General features: G+C 41.0%; 1 protein-coding gene across 1 annotated transcript in view; it reads left to right on the top strand.

The window, feature by feature from the left end:
* Positions 1-9,732, top strand: part of LOC136131898 (cytochrome b5 reductase 4-like) — a 59,323-nt gene extending 49,591 nt beyond the window's left edge. The window contains 3 exon segments of the mRNA XM_065888653.1: positions 7,315-7,427; positions 7,430-7,482; positions 9,679-9,732. Of these exon segments, the coding sequence (XP_065744725.1) occupies positions 7,315-7,427; positions 7,430-7,482; positions 9,679-9,732 (220 nt within the window).
* Positions 9,733-14,356: the final 4,624 nt, after the last annotated feature.

Raw genomic sequence — 14,356 nt, 5'->3', positions numbered from 1 at the left:
TTCAAGATAGTTTGCTTGTACAAGAAAAATTCATTTACTATTATTTCAGCAAACAGACATTGTACTCTTAGTCTATCCATTGATGTTAAACTTGACATAAGAAGTAACGTGTATATGTATAACTGAATCACTTTGTTTTACACCTGAAACTAACACAACGTTGTTAATCAACTATACTCCAATATAAAATAAAAAGTTAAAAAAAAATTTTTTAAAAAGAAAGAATTGGTAAAAAGGCACGTGTTGACAGCTTCTGAACACGAAGTGCCCTTTAACAACGTCCCCTGTGTGTTTTGTTTTGTCTTGCTTGGTCCACATAATTTGGGTTGCTGGAATTGCATAGGCTGCAGGACTGAGGATGAGGAAAGGCCCCTTCTTTTTCACTTCTGGATGACTGGCTCTAAGTGAGTGAGACGCTCCAGTGTGCTGGGAGGAGTGAGCGTTTTGCCTCTGGCCTGCCTTTATCCTCTCTCTTCTGCTCGCTCGCGCTCTCCCTGCTCTCACCTGCCTGCTCCTGCTACTGTGTGCTCTCTGCTCCCTCCCTTTCCTTCCACTTTCTGGAGGTACACTCTCCTTGCTGGGGGCCCTCTACTGGCACTGACTTCCAGCGTCAGATAATCTGTGCCCCCCTGGAGACTCAGGGTCAGACCCTCCCTGGAAAACGCAAAGGCTTTGGGGTCAGACCCTCAGTGGGAAACACAGAGGCCTTGTGTATGTACATGGCTTTGGAACATTTGTCAGGAACCTTCCATATTCTCAGGTTTTATGCAGATAGAGGAGAAACCTAGCCTTAAAGGTTTACTGTTGGCTCTCGGTAGTACTATTCATTCAGAGCATAATTGTTGAGTCCCATACATAGAAGGAAAGTGAAAGTTCAAATTTAATATAAGGTAGTTTTAATTTGTCACATCTGTCATTTAGTTAACATTTAAGGCTTAATTTTTTTAATCTGTTAAACCACCCTTTCCTACATCTTGACTCTCCTATGTCACTGCTCGTTTTAGTAATAAAGTTTCTGATGGCAGAATGTGAAACTTGAACATATCTCCTTGGTTAAATTATTATTGGATTGTGACTATTAAAAAAATAAGCTCTATAGTTAAAACAAATGAAATACCTTACTCTCTGTAGGATTAGGACACAGCTTTCCATTCAATCCTTTGGGGAACAAGGAGAGATAGGAAAAATGTATACTGAGACTGATGTATTATATAATATTTTCATTTTCAGCAAGCATGCTGTGCTTGTCCTCAGAGTTTATCCAAATAATACAGTTGCCAAAGGAAATTCTTTGAAACATTGTTGTATGATGGAAACTTATTAACCTGTGACCTCGGGCAAGTCACTTGATCTGAGGGAGTTTCAGTTTTTCCATCTGTAGAACAGGGACATCAATATCTCCATCATAGGGTTGTTTGGGAGTGGGGGCCATGAGATAGCAGACGTGGGTGCCTCGCCCAGAATTAGCATATTTGTAACATTCATTTACTCATCAATTTCCTGTGAGCGGCTCCCAGGTGCCTGTATGGGGGTATAAGAGGGAACAGGATATTGTGTTGGCTTATCTTCTCATGCAATCCAGGGAATGGATTTCTTCATTTTCCCATGTTGCTAAACTTAACAGAATTGCTGAAAATAGGTAGAGCATTTGTACTCTTTTAGGATGTTTCTGTTTCAATTCACTTTTCATGTCATTAAGCTTAAAATTTCAACGGAAAAAAAAAAGTTGGCTTGCCTGAATTTTATCCAGATATTTTATTACACTTGACTGTTAACTCCAGTAGAAGGTAAATATGTACAGCAGCAGGTGTAGCTAATTACTATGTAAACGGAAATCCAAATTAAATTTCACTTATCTCCGTCTCGACTACTGAGCAGTGTTATGAGGCCTGGTTGACTTAGTCTTACACGCTGGTACTCCCCCCTCCCCCAGTAGAATGCGCCTGCTCTGAGTTCTCTGCTTTTGCAGAATTCTTTTTGAGGTGCAGGACAGTTTGACAGTGAGATTAACTTCTGGATGGCATTTTGTAATATATAAATAGAAAAAGTATTTTCCTTCCCTTTCAAAGCAGTCATGTTTGAAGATAATAACCTTATTTTAGTAAAGTTAGTAGCATATTGTTTTCTATAAATAGTAGAATTTGATGATTTGCTGATTTTCCCCCGTTTATAAAATTAATACATATTTGTATAGAAAAATATATAAGGGAAAAGATCACCCATAATCTTACCATCCAAGGAACAACATTATGGTTTGTATCTTTCCATTCTCCTTCTCTCTCTTCCTCTCCCTCTCTCTCTCACAGATACACACATACATACACACATGCACGCACTTATACACTTAAATGCACACATTATTTTTTTGTATTTTTAAATAATGTAGCCATACAGACTATACTTTTTATAACTACATTTTTAGTGAATTGTGTGTATTCTATGTATAGAATACTTTCAACCTGTGGCTCTCGACCTGGAGTGATTCTGTTTCTCCCCTCCCGACACCCTGACACCCTAGGGGACATTTATGTCTCAAAACGTTTTTGATCGTAACAACTGATGGAAGGGGTTCCCTGGCACCTAGTGGGTAGAGACTGTTAAGAGCCTACAAGAATGCTGTTAAGAGCCTCCAGTGCACAAGACAGCACAGGACAGCAAAGAATTATCCTGCCCAAACTGCCAGTAGCGCTAGTTGGGAAAACTCACACTACACCATGATTTTTAATAGCTGCATTGTATTTGGCCATTGAGTTCATACCATAATTTGTTTAACCAACCCTCTACTGTTTGACATAGTGAGTACAAATTTTTCTGTACCTCTCTAACTATGCAGGATAAAGATTCGCCAAAAGAATCACTAAGTCAAAGTGTACCAAGGCCTATTGATCCATTTTGACAATAGCCTCTCGAAGGTAAATGTTTTTCTATATTCTGATGTCAGTTTGGGGACCAGCAATGTGTTAAGTCCCATTTAAGACAGCAAAATCCAGTGATTCCAGAAGCACAAGTAAGTTAAACAAGGTGCTTGAACGCCTTTCTTTTTCCCCAGCCTGTGAGGCAACTCAGATATGTGGGCCCCTAATCTGGGCCCTATACCACTCTCTGTTCCTCCCAGATGGTCCTCCAGGGGTGGTGTTTTTTGGGGTTTTTTTATTGAAGTATAGTTGATTTACAATATTGTGTTAGTTTCAGATGAACAGCAAATTGATTCAGATATATATTTTTTAGATTATTTTCCATTATAGGTTATTACAAGGTATTGAATACAGTTCCCAATGTTTTTTGGGTTTTTTTTTAATATATTTATGTTTTGGCTGCATTGGGTCTTCGTTGCTGCGTGTGACCTTTCTCTAGTTGTGGCGAGCGGAGGCAGCTCTTCATTGTGGTACTTGGGCTTCTCATTGCAGTGGCTTCTCTTGTTGAGGAGCATGGGCTGTAGGTACTTGGGCTTCGGTAGTTGCAGCACTCAGGCTCAGTAGTTGCGGTACACAGGCCCTAGGGCACGTGGGCTTCAGCACTTGTGGTTTGCGGGCTCTACAGCGCAGGCTCAGTAGTTGTGGTGCATGGGCTTAGTTGCTCCGTGGCATGTGGGATCTTCCCGGACCAGGGATTGAACCCATGTCCCTGCATTGGCAGGCAGATTCTTAACCACTGCTCCATCAGGGAAGAGCCAGGGGTGTGTTTCTTGGAGTGTATTCCTTGAAATACTCATGTGTTCCCCCTAAAGGGCTCTATGATTAAATAAGTTTGAGAAATAATGTATACTTTGTTATCTTCTTGAAGTTTAATATAAACTTAGCATATTCAAGGCTTTGAGAAATTCTAAACAAATCTATTTAACTTCTCTTAACCCAGTAGTCCCAAACTTATTTGCCAGGTTAGTCTCTTGTTTTCATGGGCAACCACTAACATTTGGAGGAGCACAAGTGTTTAATCAGATTCGTTTTGAGAAATATTTTTAACCCCTAGCTGTTTATTTTGTGAGCTGTTTTTCCCATGAGCAAATAGCAAGTTTTTCTGCAGATTCTAGTATTTTTCTTTAGCTTGAGAAACCAGGAAAAGCTGGGACCCCAAGTACTCTGAAATACTACTTTGTGGGCAGTGACAAGCCACTGAAGCTTTAGCAAAGAAGTTGTGAGATTGGATCTGGGTTTTTAGGAGAACTAGTATAACAAGGATATGCCAGATAGGTGAGGGTAAGCTTATTAGAGCAGCATCTTAGACAAGAGATAGAAGGGCCGGACCTGGAGTTGTGGCAGTAAAATTGGGAAGGCAGGGCTATGTATGTGTAAGAAATAGGAAGGAGTGGGTCTGGGAAGCTGATTGCCTGGAGGAGGAGGGAATACGTTGTTGAATGACTTCAGGTTCTGCGTATGGTTTAGACTGAATGCACACGTTTATATTTCAAGATTTTTTTTCATCTCAGGTCATTTATCAGCCTACTTTAAAGTAATGTTTTTTGGACAAGCTTGTTTACTTCCATTGACATTTAGACTTCGACATTCATCAGAAGCAGGCCTCTCTGTCTCTCTCTCTGTCTCTCTCTCTCTCTCTGTCTCTCTCTCTCTCATGTTGGTTTGCACTTTATGGATTCTCGAAACTTACTTTCAAGTAACCTTTTCAAAAGTCCCAGTCCTTTCTGGCACTTCTGAAATCATAGGGCAGAAAGGAGTTTCAGGACATTTGCCAGTGCGTCCCCTCATGCCTGAAGGCTATAAATGCTTCAGACAGTAAGTTGCCCTTCAGGAAAATTCAGAAGCAACCATCCACAGTAACCATCTGTATCCTGATATGGTATAAGAAGTCCTTCATTCATGTATTCTTGAGTCTTACCTTGGGATTGCTCCCGCTCCAGTGAAAGCTCTTTTCCAGGGCTGTGAAGGAGAAGAGAAACAGGTTGTCAGCCTCCTTACAACCCCCTGAAAATTGCATTCATGCCACCTGGTCACGTTTTCCATCGAGAGACCCAAAGGTATACCCAGGGGATCAATATGTGAATAAATACAAAATACATGAGGAATTTATACCATTTATGTAAGGATCACAGTTATTTTTCACCCTTTAGTAGATGCCTGCAGAGAGCATGCCACTGATTATGCTTTTTTTTCTTTTTAAAGCATCTCACTAAAGGAAAATTAAGATTTTTATTCAGATGACAAAGGACGCCAGTATTGATTTATATATCTTAGCAGTTTTATTCCAGTGACAGACTGATTGGAAATAGAGGCAGAGGAGACTACCTTTTATTTGTAATTTAACAAGGCAGTTGCTATATTTTATTGCGTTGTCTATGTATAATTAGAAATGTCTTAAGATAGTGGTTCCACAGCTGCTTTTGCATCCCCTTTGATAATCTGATGAAACATTATAGACCTTCTTCCCAGAAAAATGCCCTTACAAATTCACATACATTTTTATATGTAATTTCATAGATGCCAGCATATGGCTTTGTTCTTCTGAGTATAGTGTTTATTTTTAACCAATATGGCTTCTTGCTAAATAAATTCCTTTATTCATTCATCAAGTATTTTTTGCACACTTGCCTCAAGCCAGGCCTGGATACAGTATGAACAAGACAGGCCAGGACTCTGGCCTCATGGAGCAGCAAACAAACATCACATTCCAGAATTACGTAACGCTATCTTAATTATAAGTGCTGGGAAGGAGAAAATGCTAGTGAAAGATAGTATTTGGGGTACTGTTTTGTATAGGGTGGATTCCTATTGCTGCTAAAGTGAAATGGGAACCTTGAAGGCAAGAAATAAAACACATCTCTGTTGGGTTTTTAAATACAAAATCAGAATATTAGGATTGTAAGAGAGCATATAGTTTTCCCACCTTGTTCCACAGATGGACCTATAAGCCCTAGAGGCTGGGTCTGGTGAGAGCTGGGACGGGTTCTGTAGCCCCGGCTGGCGCCCTGAGCTGGTCTGTATGCTTGTGCTGGGCCGTCCGCTCTTGGGAGCGTTCACCCAGCTGCAGCCCAGCCAGGCGAGGACCACAGCTCCAGCCATGTCTTGCTTCTGTTCTGATGTTTGGCTCCCAGGGCCACCTCACGGGAGAAATTATTCGCTTCAGCGTTTTCTTAAGATTGAGATTAACATATTACTCAAGTGGAAAATGTAGAAACACATTCGATCTGATGCTACTGAAAATGATAAGAACTAATTGTGTTTGCAGAAATGTAGCAAAGGGAGCAGGGGAGCAGGTAGAGCTTAGAATTTTGAATTTGCTATGGCTGTTCATCAGCAGTTCACTTAACAGATTGCAGAGCTGTGGGAAGAAATGGTCTGTTGTTCCCTTGTGAGGCTTGGTTTGATGTGCTTCTTTCTGATCGTAATTCTGTACCCTTTCTTTTCTTTGAAATGTTTCACTCCATAGTGTTTGAGTGCCTCCTGTGTGATGGCCACTAGGGGTTCAGTGATAACCCAAGCAAACATGGTCCCTGCTCTCACGGAGTTTCTGGTCTAATGGGGAAGGTAGACATTACTAGAATAATCACCTTGGTGGCCACATATTTACAGCCTGATAGAAAGGCTATAAAGAAGAGGAAAAGGGAAACATTTCTACAACACATGTAATTATGAAAGGACTCCAGACTGGTGGGGCTTCCTGGAAATGATGCTTGAGCTAAGAAACTGAACAGTGGGGTATGGTAGAAACATTACAGAAGGAGAAAGAGAACAGGCAGGGTGTGGCAGTGAAGGCTGAGAGAAGCAGAGCACAGAGTTAGGAGCTAGGATTGGGAAGAATTTGGACGTGGAGGGTGAGGCAGATCAATCCTGGGTTTCTGGTTTGTGCAACCAAATGGACTGTGGTGCCATTCACAGCAGTGACATCGGGTGTGGCACAGGGATACTGTAAGTCAAGGTTGAAGCCATGAAGACAGTAACAGTAAGAAGTCAGATAGGCCATTGGTTATCGGGGTCAAGGACTCATTGGAGGGGTTTGAGTCAGATGAAAATGCACATGTCACTGGTTGTTGCTTTTTACTGTGCTTTATACAAGTGAATTATTAATAAAAATGTGGAGTTCTCTGAGATCCTTTGGAGCTCTCTTTCTAATGAGTTCAATAGAAAATGTCAAATTATTCTCTTATCTGTAGCAAAAGTTTATCTTTAGTAAATGTGGATTTACCTGTATGTTTTTGCAAAATGTTTGTTTACATTTTGTTCTAGTGCTTTTCTAGCAAGCGTGTCAACCTTCATATATTCATTTGTTCTCCAGGGGAGAAAAAGATGAGTTATTGAACTGGAAACATGTTCATAATATATTTAATGTAGTAGATTTTTTAAAAATGTTTCTTTTCTCCAGATTTGACCTTGAATTTTTTCTCTCAGCACCTACTTCTGAATGGAATGACAAACGGGGAAACATTTCACCAGCTCTGCTTTCTGAATTTTTGGAAAGAAGTTTAGACACGTCCAAAGCCTCATCTGCATTTGTGGACCAATGCCATTTACAGAACAAGGAATGAAGTGAGTAGCAACGTGGTAGGAGAGAGAATCCCAGCACCGTGAAATTATGACCTCCTATAAACAGCAGTTGACGTGGCTCTCATTTCTTCCTATTCATATGAATCTGCACTTCAGTAGTATGTCACAGCATAAGAAAATAATAACAAAGTGTTTAATCTTCATGCAGGTGAAGCGTCGGAGGCCCGGATTATGCACAGAGTTAGACGTGAGCACAAAAGCCAGACACAGCCAGCTCTTGATGGTCTCTGGTAGTGTCTGGTAGTGTGGACGCTTTCACAAGATTGGTGCCAGATAGTTTTGGGGACACTAGATTCAACCTCCTCTTCCACCAAAGCTTCATAATATATCATAATTTTTAAAAAATATATCATAATAAGCAGTGTTCATCTCATTGTAGCTTTTGATCTTCCATCATTCTCTGCAACTGGGTGAGCATTAATCAATAACACAGTGAGAGAAAGCCAAACAGCAAGAAAAAAACCAGAGACTAGAACATAAATAAGCCAAGACCAAGAGTTGAACTCCACACAAAGAACAACCAGTGGTAGTGACCATCTTATTTAAAAATCACCTTGATCTTATTTAACTCTAAAATGACACTTTAAAATATTTGGTTAGATATAGCCACTGTTGGGTTTCTAGATGATTTTAAAATATGACTGCCTTAAATGCCCTGCATTTCCTTGTTTGGTATATGACTGAACCTGACATTTTCTAAGTAATTTTCTCTCTTGCTATCTTATTTTTAATTTTAATTATGAAAAAGACAGGCGGTATGTCCGGAAAGGTAAGTTGGGTTCAGATAGTGAGAGGCTTGCCTGCCGCACCACGTTGGCCCTCGTAACTCCTGTGCCCTTTGTCTGAATGTGTGTGTCAGCTCTGGAAGCTGTCACTTTGGGTTGGAATCCCAGCTCCACCACTTAAGGTCATGCTACAATCATCAGCTAAGTGTCCTAGGGCCAAAACCTTCTAAGCTTTAGTGCACTCACCTATCCGAGGGAATAAATGATAATATTGATGTATGTGAAATGCCTAGCATAGTGACTACAAGGAGTGAGTACGAAGTAAATGTTTATTATATTCAGCAGCATTTTATATTTTTTTTACCTCCTTTTTTTTTGGCCATGCCACATGGCTTGCAGGATCTTAGTTCCCCAACCAGGGGTCGAACCCATGCTCCCTGCAGTGGAAAAGTGGAGTCCTAACCACTGGACCTCCAGGGAAGTTCCCTTCAGCAGTATTTTAAACAGAGCTACTTTTAAGATTTGTCTCCATTTACAGTATTTTCCAAGTTGAATTATACTTAAGCAGTATTTCTGCTTCTCCTGTTCAGTGGGGGAAAATCATGATAGAATGCTAGGGGATCAAGTCCTTACTTCAAAAACTGGTGAATGAAGAGGAAGAAAACTAGCATTTATTCTGCCTTTTCTGTATGAGTTATACTACTGGACAACCACATAATAGATGAGCAGAAGTTATTCTTTATAGAATTCCTCGGCTGATAAACGAATAAAGAATGATAGGAGTAGAATATCACCAACTTCGGTCCCTAATGAAACTAGTAGATCTGTACATAGATCACCAGTGGTGGTTAGCAACCAAAAAGAGAGGCAACCCGGTATTATGTGCCTTGTGATGAAAGAGCACTATGAAGTAGTCTTGTCAAAAAGAATTGAACCTGTAACTGATTAAGCCTCTCGATCCAATTATTAAATTTGGGGAGATCAAAGGAAGAAGGAACATATTATTAAAGTAAACCACAGGGATGCAGCAAAATGAGAACTGTGGGAGACTCAACACTTAAGTATCTGATTTTGTCAACAAATAAATTGCAGGACAGAGAGAGAGAGAGTGAGAGGGAGAGAGAGAGATGGAGGGGATGTTATAGCTCAAAAAATACCCAAAAGACATATAAACCAATCACAGTGAGTAGAATTTAATTGGCTCTTGATTCAAACAAACTTTAAAAAATTATGGCATTTATGAGACAATTGAAAATGTGAACACTTACTAGATATTAGATGATATTAAGGAATTATTGTTAATTTTTTAGAAGTGATAATTGTGGAGTTTTTTAGAAAACACATGCTAAATGGGGAAAATGAAGAAATACTATGGTTACGATGGTAAACTTTGATCTTACTTCTTTATTTTTAAACATCTTCCCTAAGAAACATGTGCTTTTTATTTGTTTTTCAAGTTGCTGCATGATTTGAACTTTTCCAAAGATGAGATCCATAGTTTTACAGCATAGAGAAGAGCCGTCATTCAACTGTTTTAGCTAAATTTGTGATTACTTAGGGTTTTTTAAAAGAACATTTTTGTATATAGGTTAACTAGAATCCAGGTTTTAGTTTCTTAAATGAAATCAAATGTTTCTTCACTATAGATACCTTGTTGACTTTATTTTGTACCATAACTTATTTTACTACTGATATTTGTCCTGAAAGGTCAATCATGGCAACAAGTATATACAGGATTCTTTGTTATGAATCACAAAGTTCCTTACCATTTAAACTGTATCACTGATCTACAATAAGCTCTTGTGTTTTATGACATGATAAAGCAAATGATCATTTTGATCACATTTCTATGCTGTAAGATGTCTGATTAGCAATACAGATTAAATTTTACATTGCACTGTAAACTCAGGAAATGATCATTTATGTCCTTGTTCTTACTATGAAAACATGGAATGTTATAACTTATTAAGTGATCCAAACATTTTGTGTGCCTATGGCCTTGATACAGAGTAGAATAAAAAAATATTCTTAAGTACTTTTTAATCTTTGTGGTAGAAATGTGTTTGAGTGTAACAGTATGAGTTAGTGTCTACGGGGAATTTTAAAAGCAGCAATAAAAGATTCTGGAGACACTTCACACACGCAGCTTTGGATTATATGTGTTTAGAAAGTTTAAGACAACCTTGACAACTATTTTGATTCTTAGCCAAAACTAGAGGCATCAGGAAAGATAATGAAAGTATAGCATCTGGTCTCATGGTCCAAAATAATCATTTGGTGCTTTGGAATAGGTTAAATTTAAATTCTTTTTGAGCCCATCTAGACCAGCTGGGCAAATGAGGGACACTCCATCCTAAATGGTACCTTCCCTGGCTGGCTGCTTGCCCCACAGCTGGCGGTTCAGCAGGGAGCCCTCCTAAGCTCTGCTGTGTGGGCATCTTATTCTCTCTCCCTGCTGCTGTGTGCAGCCTTCCAAAGCTTTCACAGATTGGGATTCTGCAAAGGGTATCAAGAAAAGCTATTGTATATACTACCAAATGTAAAACAGATAGCTAGTGGGAAGCAGCCGCATGGCACAGGTGCTTTGTGACCACCTAGAGGGGTGGGATAGGGAGGGTGGGAGGGAGATGCAAGAGGGAGGGGATATGGGGACATATGTATATGTATAACTGATTCACTTTGGTATAAAGCAGAAAGTGACACGCCATTGTAAAGCAATTATACTCCAATCAAGATGTTAAAAAAAAAAAAGAAAAGCCATTGTGAGCTTTTCATGAGGAAACTGTGTTGGATGCATAGGTGGCTATGCGTAAGCTAACTTAGATTTTACAGCCGTATTCAGGATGGCAGCATTGCTTTTACAGAAATCGGGGTGTGGGGAGTCAGTCTCCAGCTCCCCTGTAAACATTTGGTAAATAGCTAAGTCTTCACTGAATGAATGGTGTAGTCAGGAGGAACACAATATTAACATTCCTCAAATTACAAACCCCCAGCCCAGGAAGCTCCCCAGGTGCAAGTGGCTGGATCAACACTTTCTTCTTTCCCTGCGTCTCCCTCCTCCATGCATCATCATTCACTCAGGCCGGAGGTGGCAATGCTCCCTGTGGCTAACAGGAACATTTTCTACCTCTGCCTTCCTACCACCTCTTTTTTTCTCCCCTAAGATCATGAACTTTTCAGGCACACCTTTTTTTGTAGTTTATTAGTAATATATCTGTTAATTCTACCTTAGCCAGCTCTCTCATCTTTTCTACCCTCCTTTTTCCTCTCTCCTCCAAACCCTTTTCTAATTACCTCTAGGTTACTCCCTGTTTGTTTCTCTTCCTCAGTCTTCTTACTGTATTTTAAAGCAAAAGAAAACCCATGAGCATCTTCTGAACGTATATGTTAATAATTCCCAAATTGGCATCTTTGAGAATCAGCTGAGCTTCAGTTTTCATTATCCAGTTACCACCTGGGTGTTCCACAAGCCCCTCAAATTCAACAGATCCCAAACTAAGCTTTTGCCGTGACCATCTTGTAACCAAACCAGGGTAATGTTTGGCTGATGCTCAGCAAGCCGAAACTCTAAGACGCCAAGGATTGCAGCAAAGAGAGGGTTTATTTAAAAAGGCAGCCAGGTGAGAAGCCAGGAAAACAAGTCTCAGATCCTCAAGGGGCTCAGGGGAATTATGGGATAATGAACAAAGAAGCAGGGCCGTCTTAGGCGTGGGGAGCGTGGGGAAAGGTGACCGGGAAAAGGTGGGAGTGATTGTTGTTCTGCGCAGGGATAACAAGGCTACAGGCTTCTGCCTGTTCAAGAGTGGAGGCGCTTAGCCCTAGCTGAGGGTGTTATTTTCGACCTTCTGGCGTCAGAAGGTCCCTGCGTGGCCACTCATGTGTGCCCATTTGGAGGGTCAGTGGTCCTATCCAGTGTTAACCAGCTGAGCTCCAACTAGACACAGCTGACTCCAAGTTCCTGGAAAACAACTCGGGCAGATAGATACCTTATTGTTTAGGCTACATGCTGCATGGAGGACATGCAAGTCTTAAAACCACCTTGATTAGTGAAGGCAGCGGAAGTGGATTTAAGCAAACCCATGGTTTCAGTCTCTCCCAGGTCTATTCCTCCTCTTGAATTCTCTGATTTACTGGTGCTACCTTCCACCTAGCCAACCCTTCTAGAATTTTTCGGGATCAGTGTCTCCCTCTCCAATCTGATTCCTCCATACCAGCTAGTCCTGCCCTGTGGTCCCTCAATCACCTCAGTACAATAGCCCAACAACTGGTCTTCCTATTGCAGGCTTTTTTTTATTATTATTATTATTCCTATTGCAGTCTTTTTTTTTTTTTTTTTTTTTTTTTTTGCGGTATGCGGGTCTCTCACTGTTGGGACCTCTCCCATTGCTCCGGACGCGCAGGCTCAGCGGCCATGGCTCACGGGCCCAGCCGTTCCGCAGCATGTGGGATCTTCCCGGACCGGGACACGAACCCGTGTCCCCTGCATCAGCAGGCGGACTCCCAACCACTGCGCCACCAGGGAAGCCCCCTATTGCAGTCTTGACCTCATTGAAATCCATTCTCCACTCCAGTGTTGCTAGAGGGCCCTAGAAACTCCCCTAAATAGAGCCTCAGTTTCCCATTTAATACAGTCGTATACTGAGGAGCGCAGAAGGGAGTATGGATTGTAATTATTATTCTTGAGCAAAGAGCTCCAAGGCTCCTACGTCCTGTATTTGCAATAAGAAAATTGGAATTATACTCAAAGTCACTTTTCCTTGAGAATTCTGCTTGCTTACTTCCTTTTTTAAAATGTGTCAGTTTTGTATCAGTTTTCTATTTCCGCAAGGACAAATTACTGTGAACTTCGAGGCTTAAAACACCCATTTATTCCATAGCTCAGGGGTCTGGGCCCAATGGGGCTCAGCTGGGTCCTCTGCTGAAGACCTCCTAAGGCTGAAATCTGGTTGTCAGCTGGGCTGGACTCTTCTCGGGAGGTGCTGGAGAATGTTTAGCTTCCAGGCTCCTTCAGGTTGTTCGTAGAATTCAGTTCCTTGAGGTTGGAGTTCCCCATTTCCTTGCTAGCAGTCAGCTGGGGGCCAGTCTTTGTTTGTATAGCTGCCCATGTCCCTTCTCATGCTATCTATGTGGCTCCCCCCAGCACTGGTAGATCCAGCGCGTCTCATGCTTTAGATCTCTCTGCATTTCCCTTCTGCTACAGTCTTTCTTCCCCCTGCTGGAGAAAGTTCACTGCTTTTATTGGCTCATGCAATTAGACAGGGCCCCCCCAGATAGTCCTGGATAACCTTCTGACCTTAAAAATCTGTAGCGCGACAGCTGCAGAGTCCCTTTTGCCATTTAATATAGCATATTCAAAGTCTTCAGGCATTAGGGTGTCGACGTCTTTGGGCGACCATTCTTCCTACCACAGTCTGAAGAAGACAGAGAAACTTGCCCAAGGTAAGATAATTGTATTTTGTCTAGAGCTCGCTATGGGCCCTCAATTTTCACCTTAATGTGATGGAGGAGTGAGAGATGCTTTCCACTCCAGAATACTTAACTCCATCATGCTGGCGAAGGCTTGACTCCAGCTTCCTCTGTGGTCTACCTTCTCTGCCACATAAACTTGTCCTAAACTAGTTTGGGGCTGTGTCTGTTGATAGCTGCAGACTCCCACCTTTGGGCAGATGACCCAGTCTCTGGTCTACGATATTTAGAATGGTGGCTAATTGGTTAAAAAGGAAAAGTGAAACCTCAGCCAGCCCCAGTCTCTTGGTGTCTTTCTGCTTTGGTTTTTTTGGGGTTTTTTGTGTGTTTTTAATTGAAGTATAGTTGATTTACAGTGTTGTGTTAATTTCTGCTGTCCAGCAGAGTGATTCAGTTATATATACATTCCTTTTCATATTCTTTTCCATTATGGTTTATCACAGGATATTGAATATAGTTCCCTGTGCTCTACAGTAGGACCTTGTTGTTTATCCATTCTATATATACTAGTTTGCGTCTGCTAATCCCAAACTCCCAATCCTTCCCTCCCACACCCTCCCTCCCCCTTGGCAATCCCAATTCTGTTCTCTCTGTCTGCCAGAATGCCAGAGTCACCTATCTAAAATACAAAAAACATGTTTTATTTCCTGGTTAAAGTTCTCTTCTGCT

The sequence above is a fragment of the Phocoena phocoena genome, chromosome 12 (assembly GCF_963924675.1).
Source record: "Phocoena phocoena chromosome 12, mPhoPho1.1, whole genome shotgun sequence".
NCBI lineage: Eukaryota > Metazoa > Chordata > Mammalia > Artiodactyla > Phocoenidae > Phocoena > Phocoena phocoena.
Note: the sequence above shows the minus strand (reverse complement) of the source record. Positions and strands in the feature narration are given on the sequence as shown.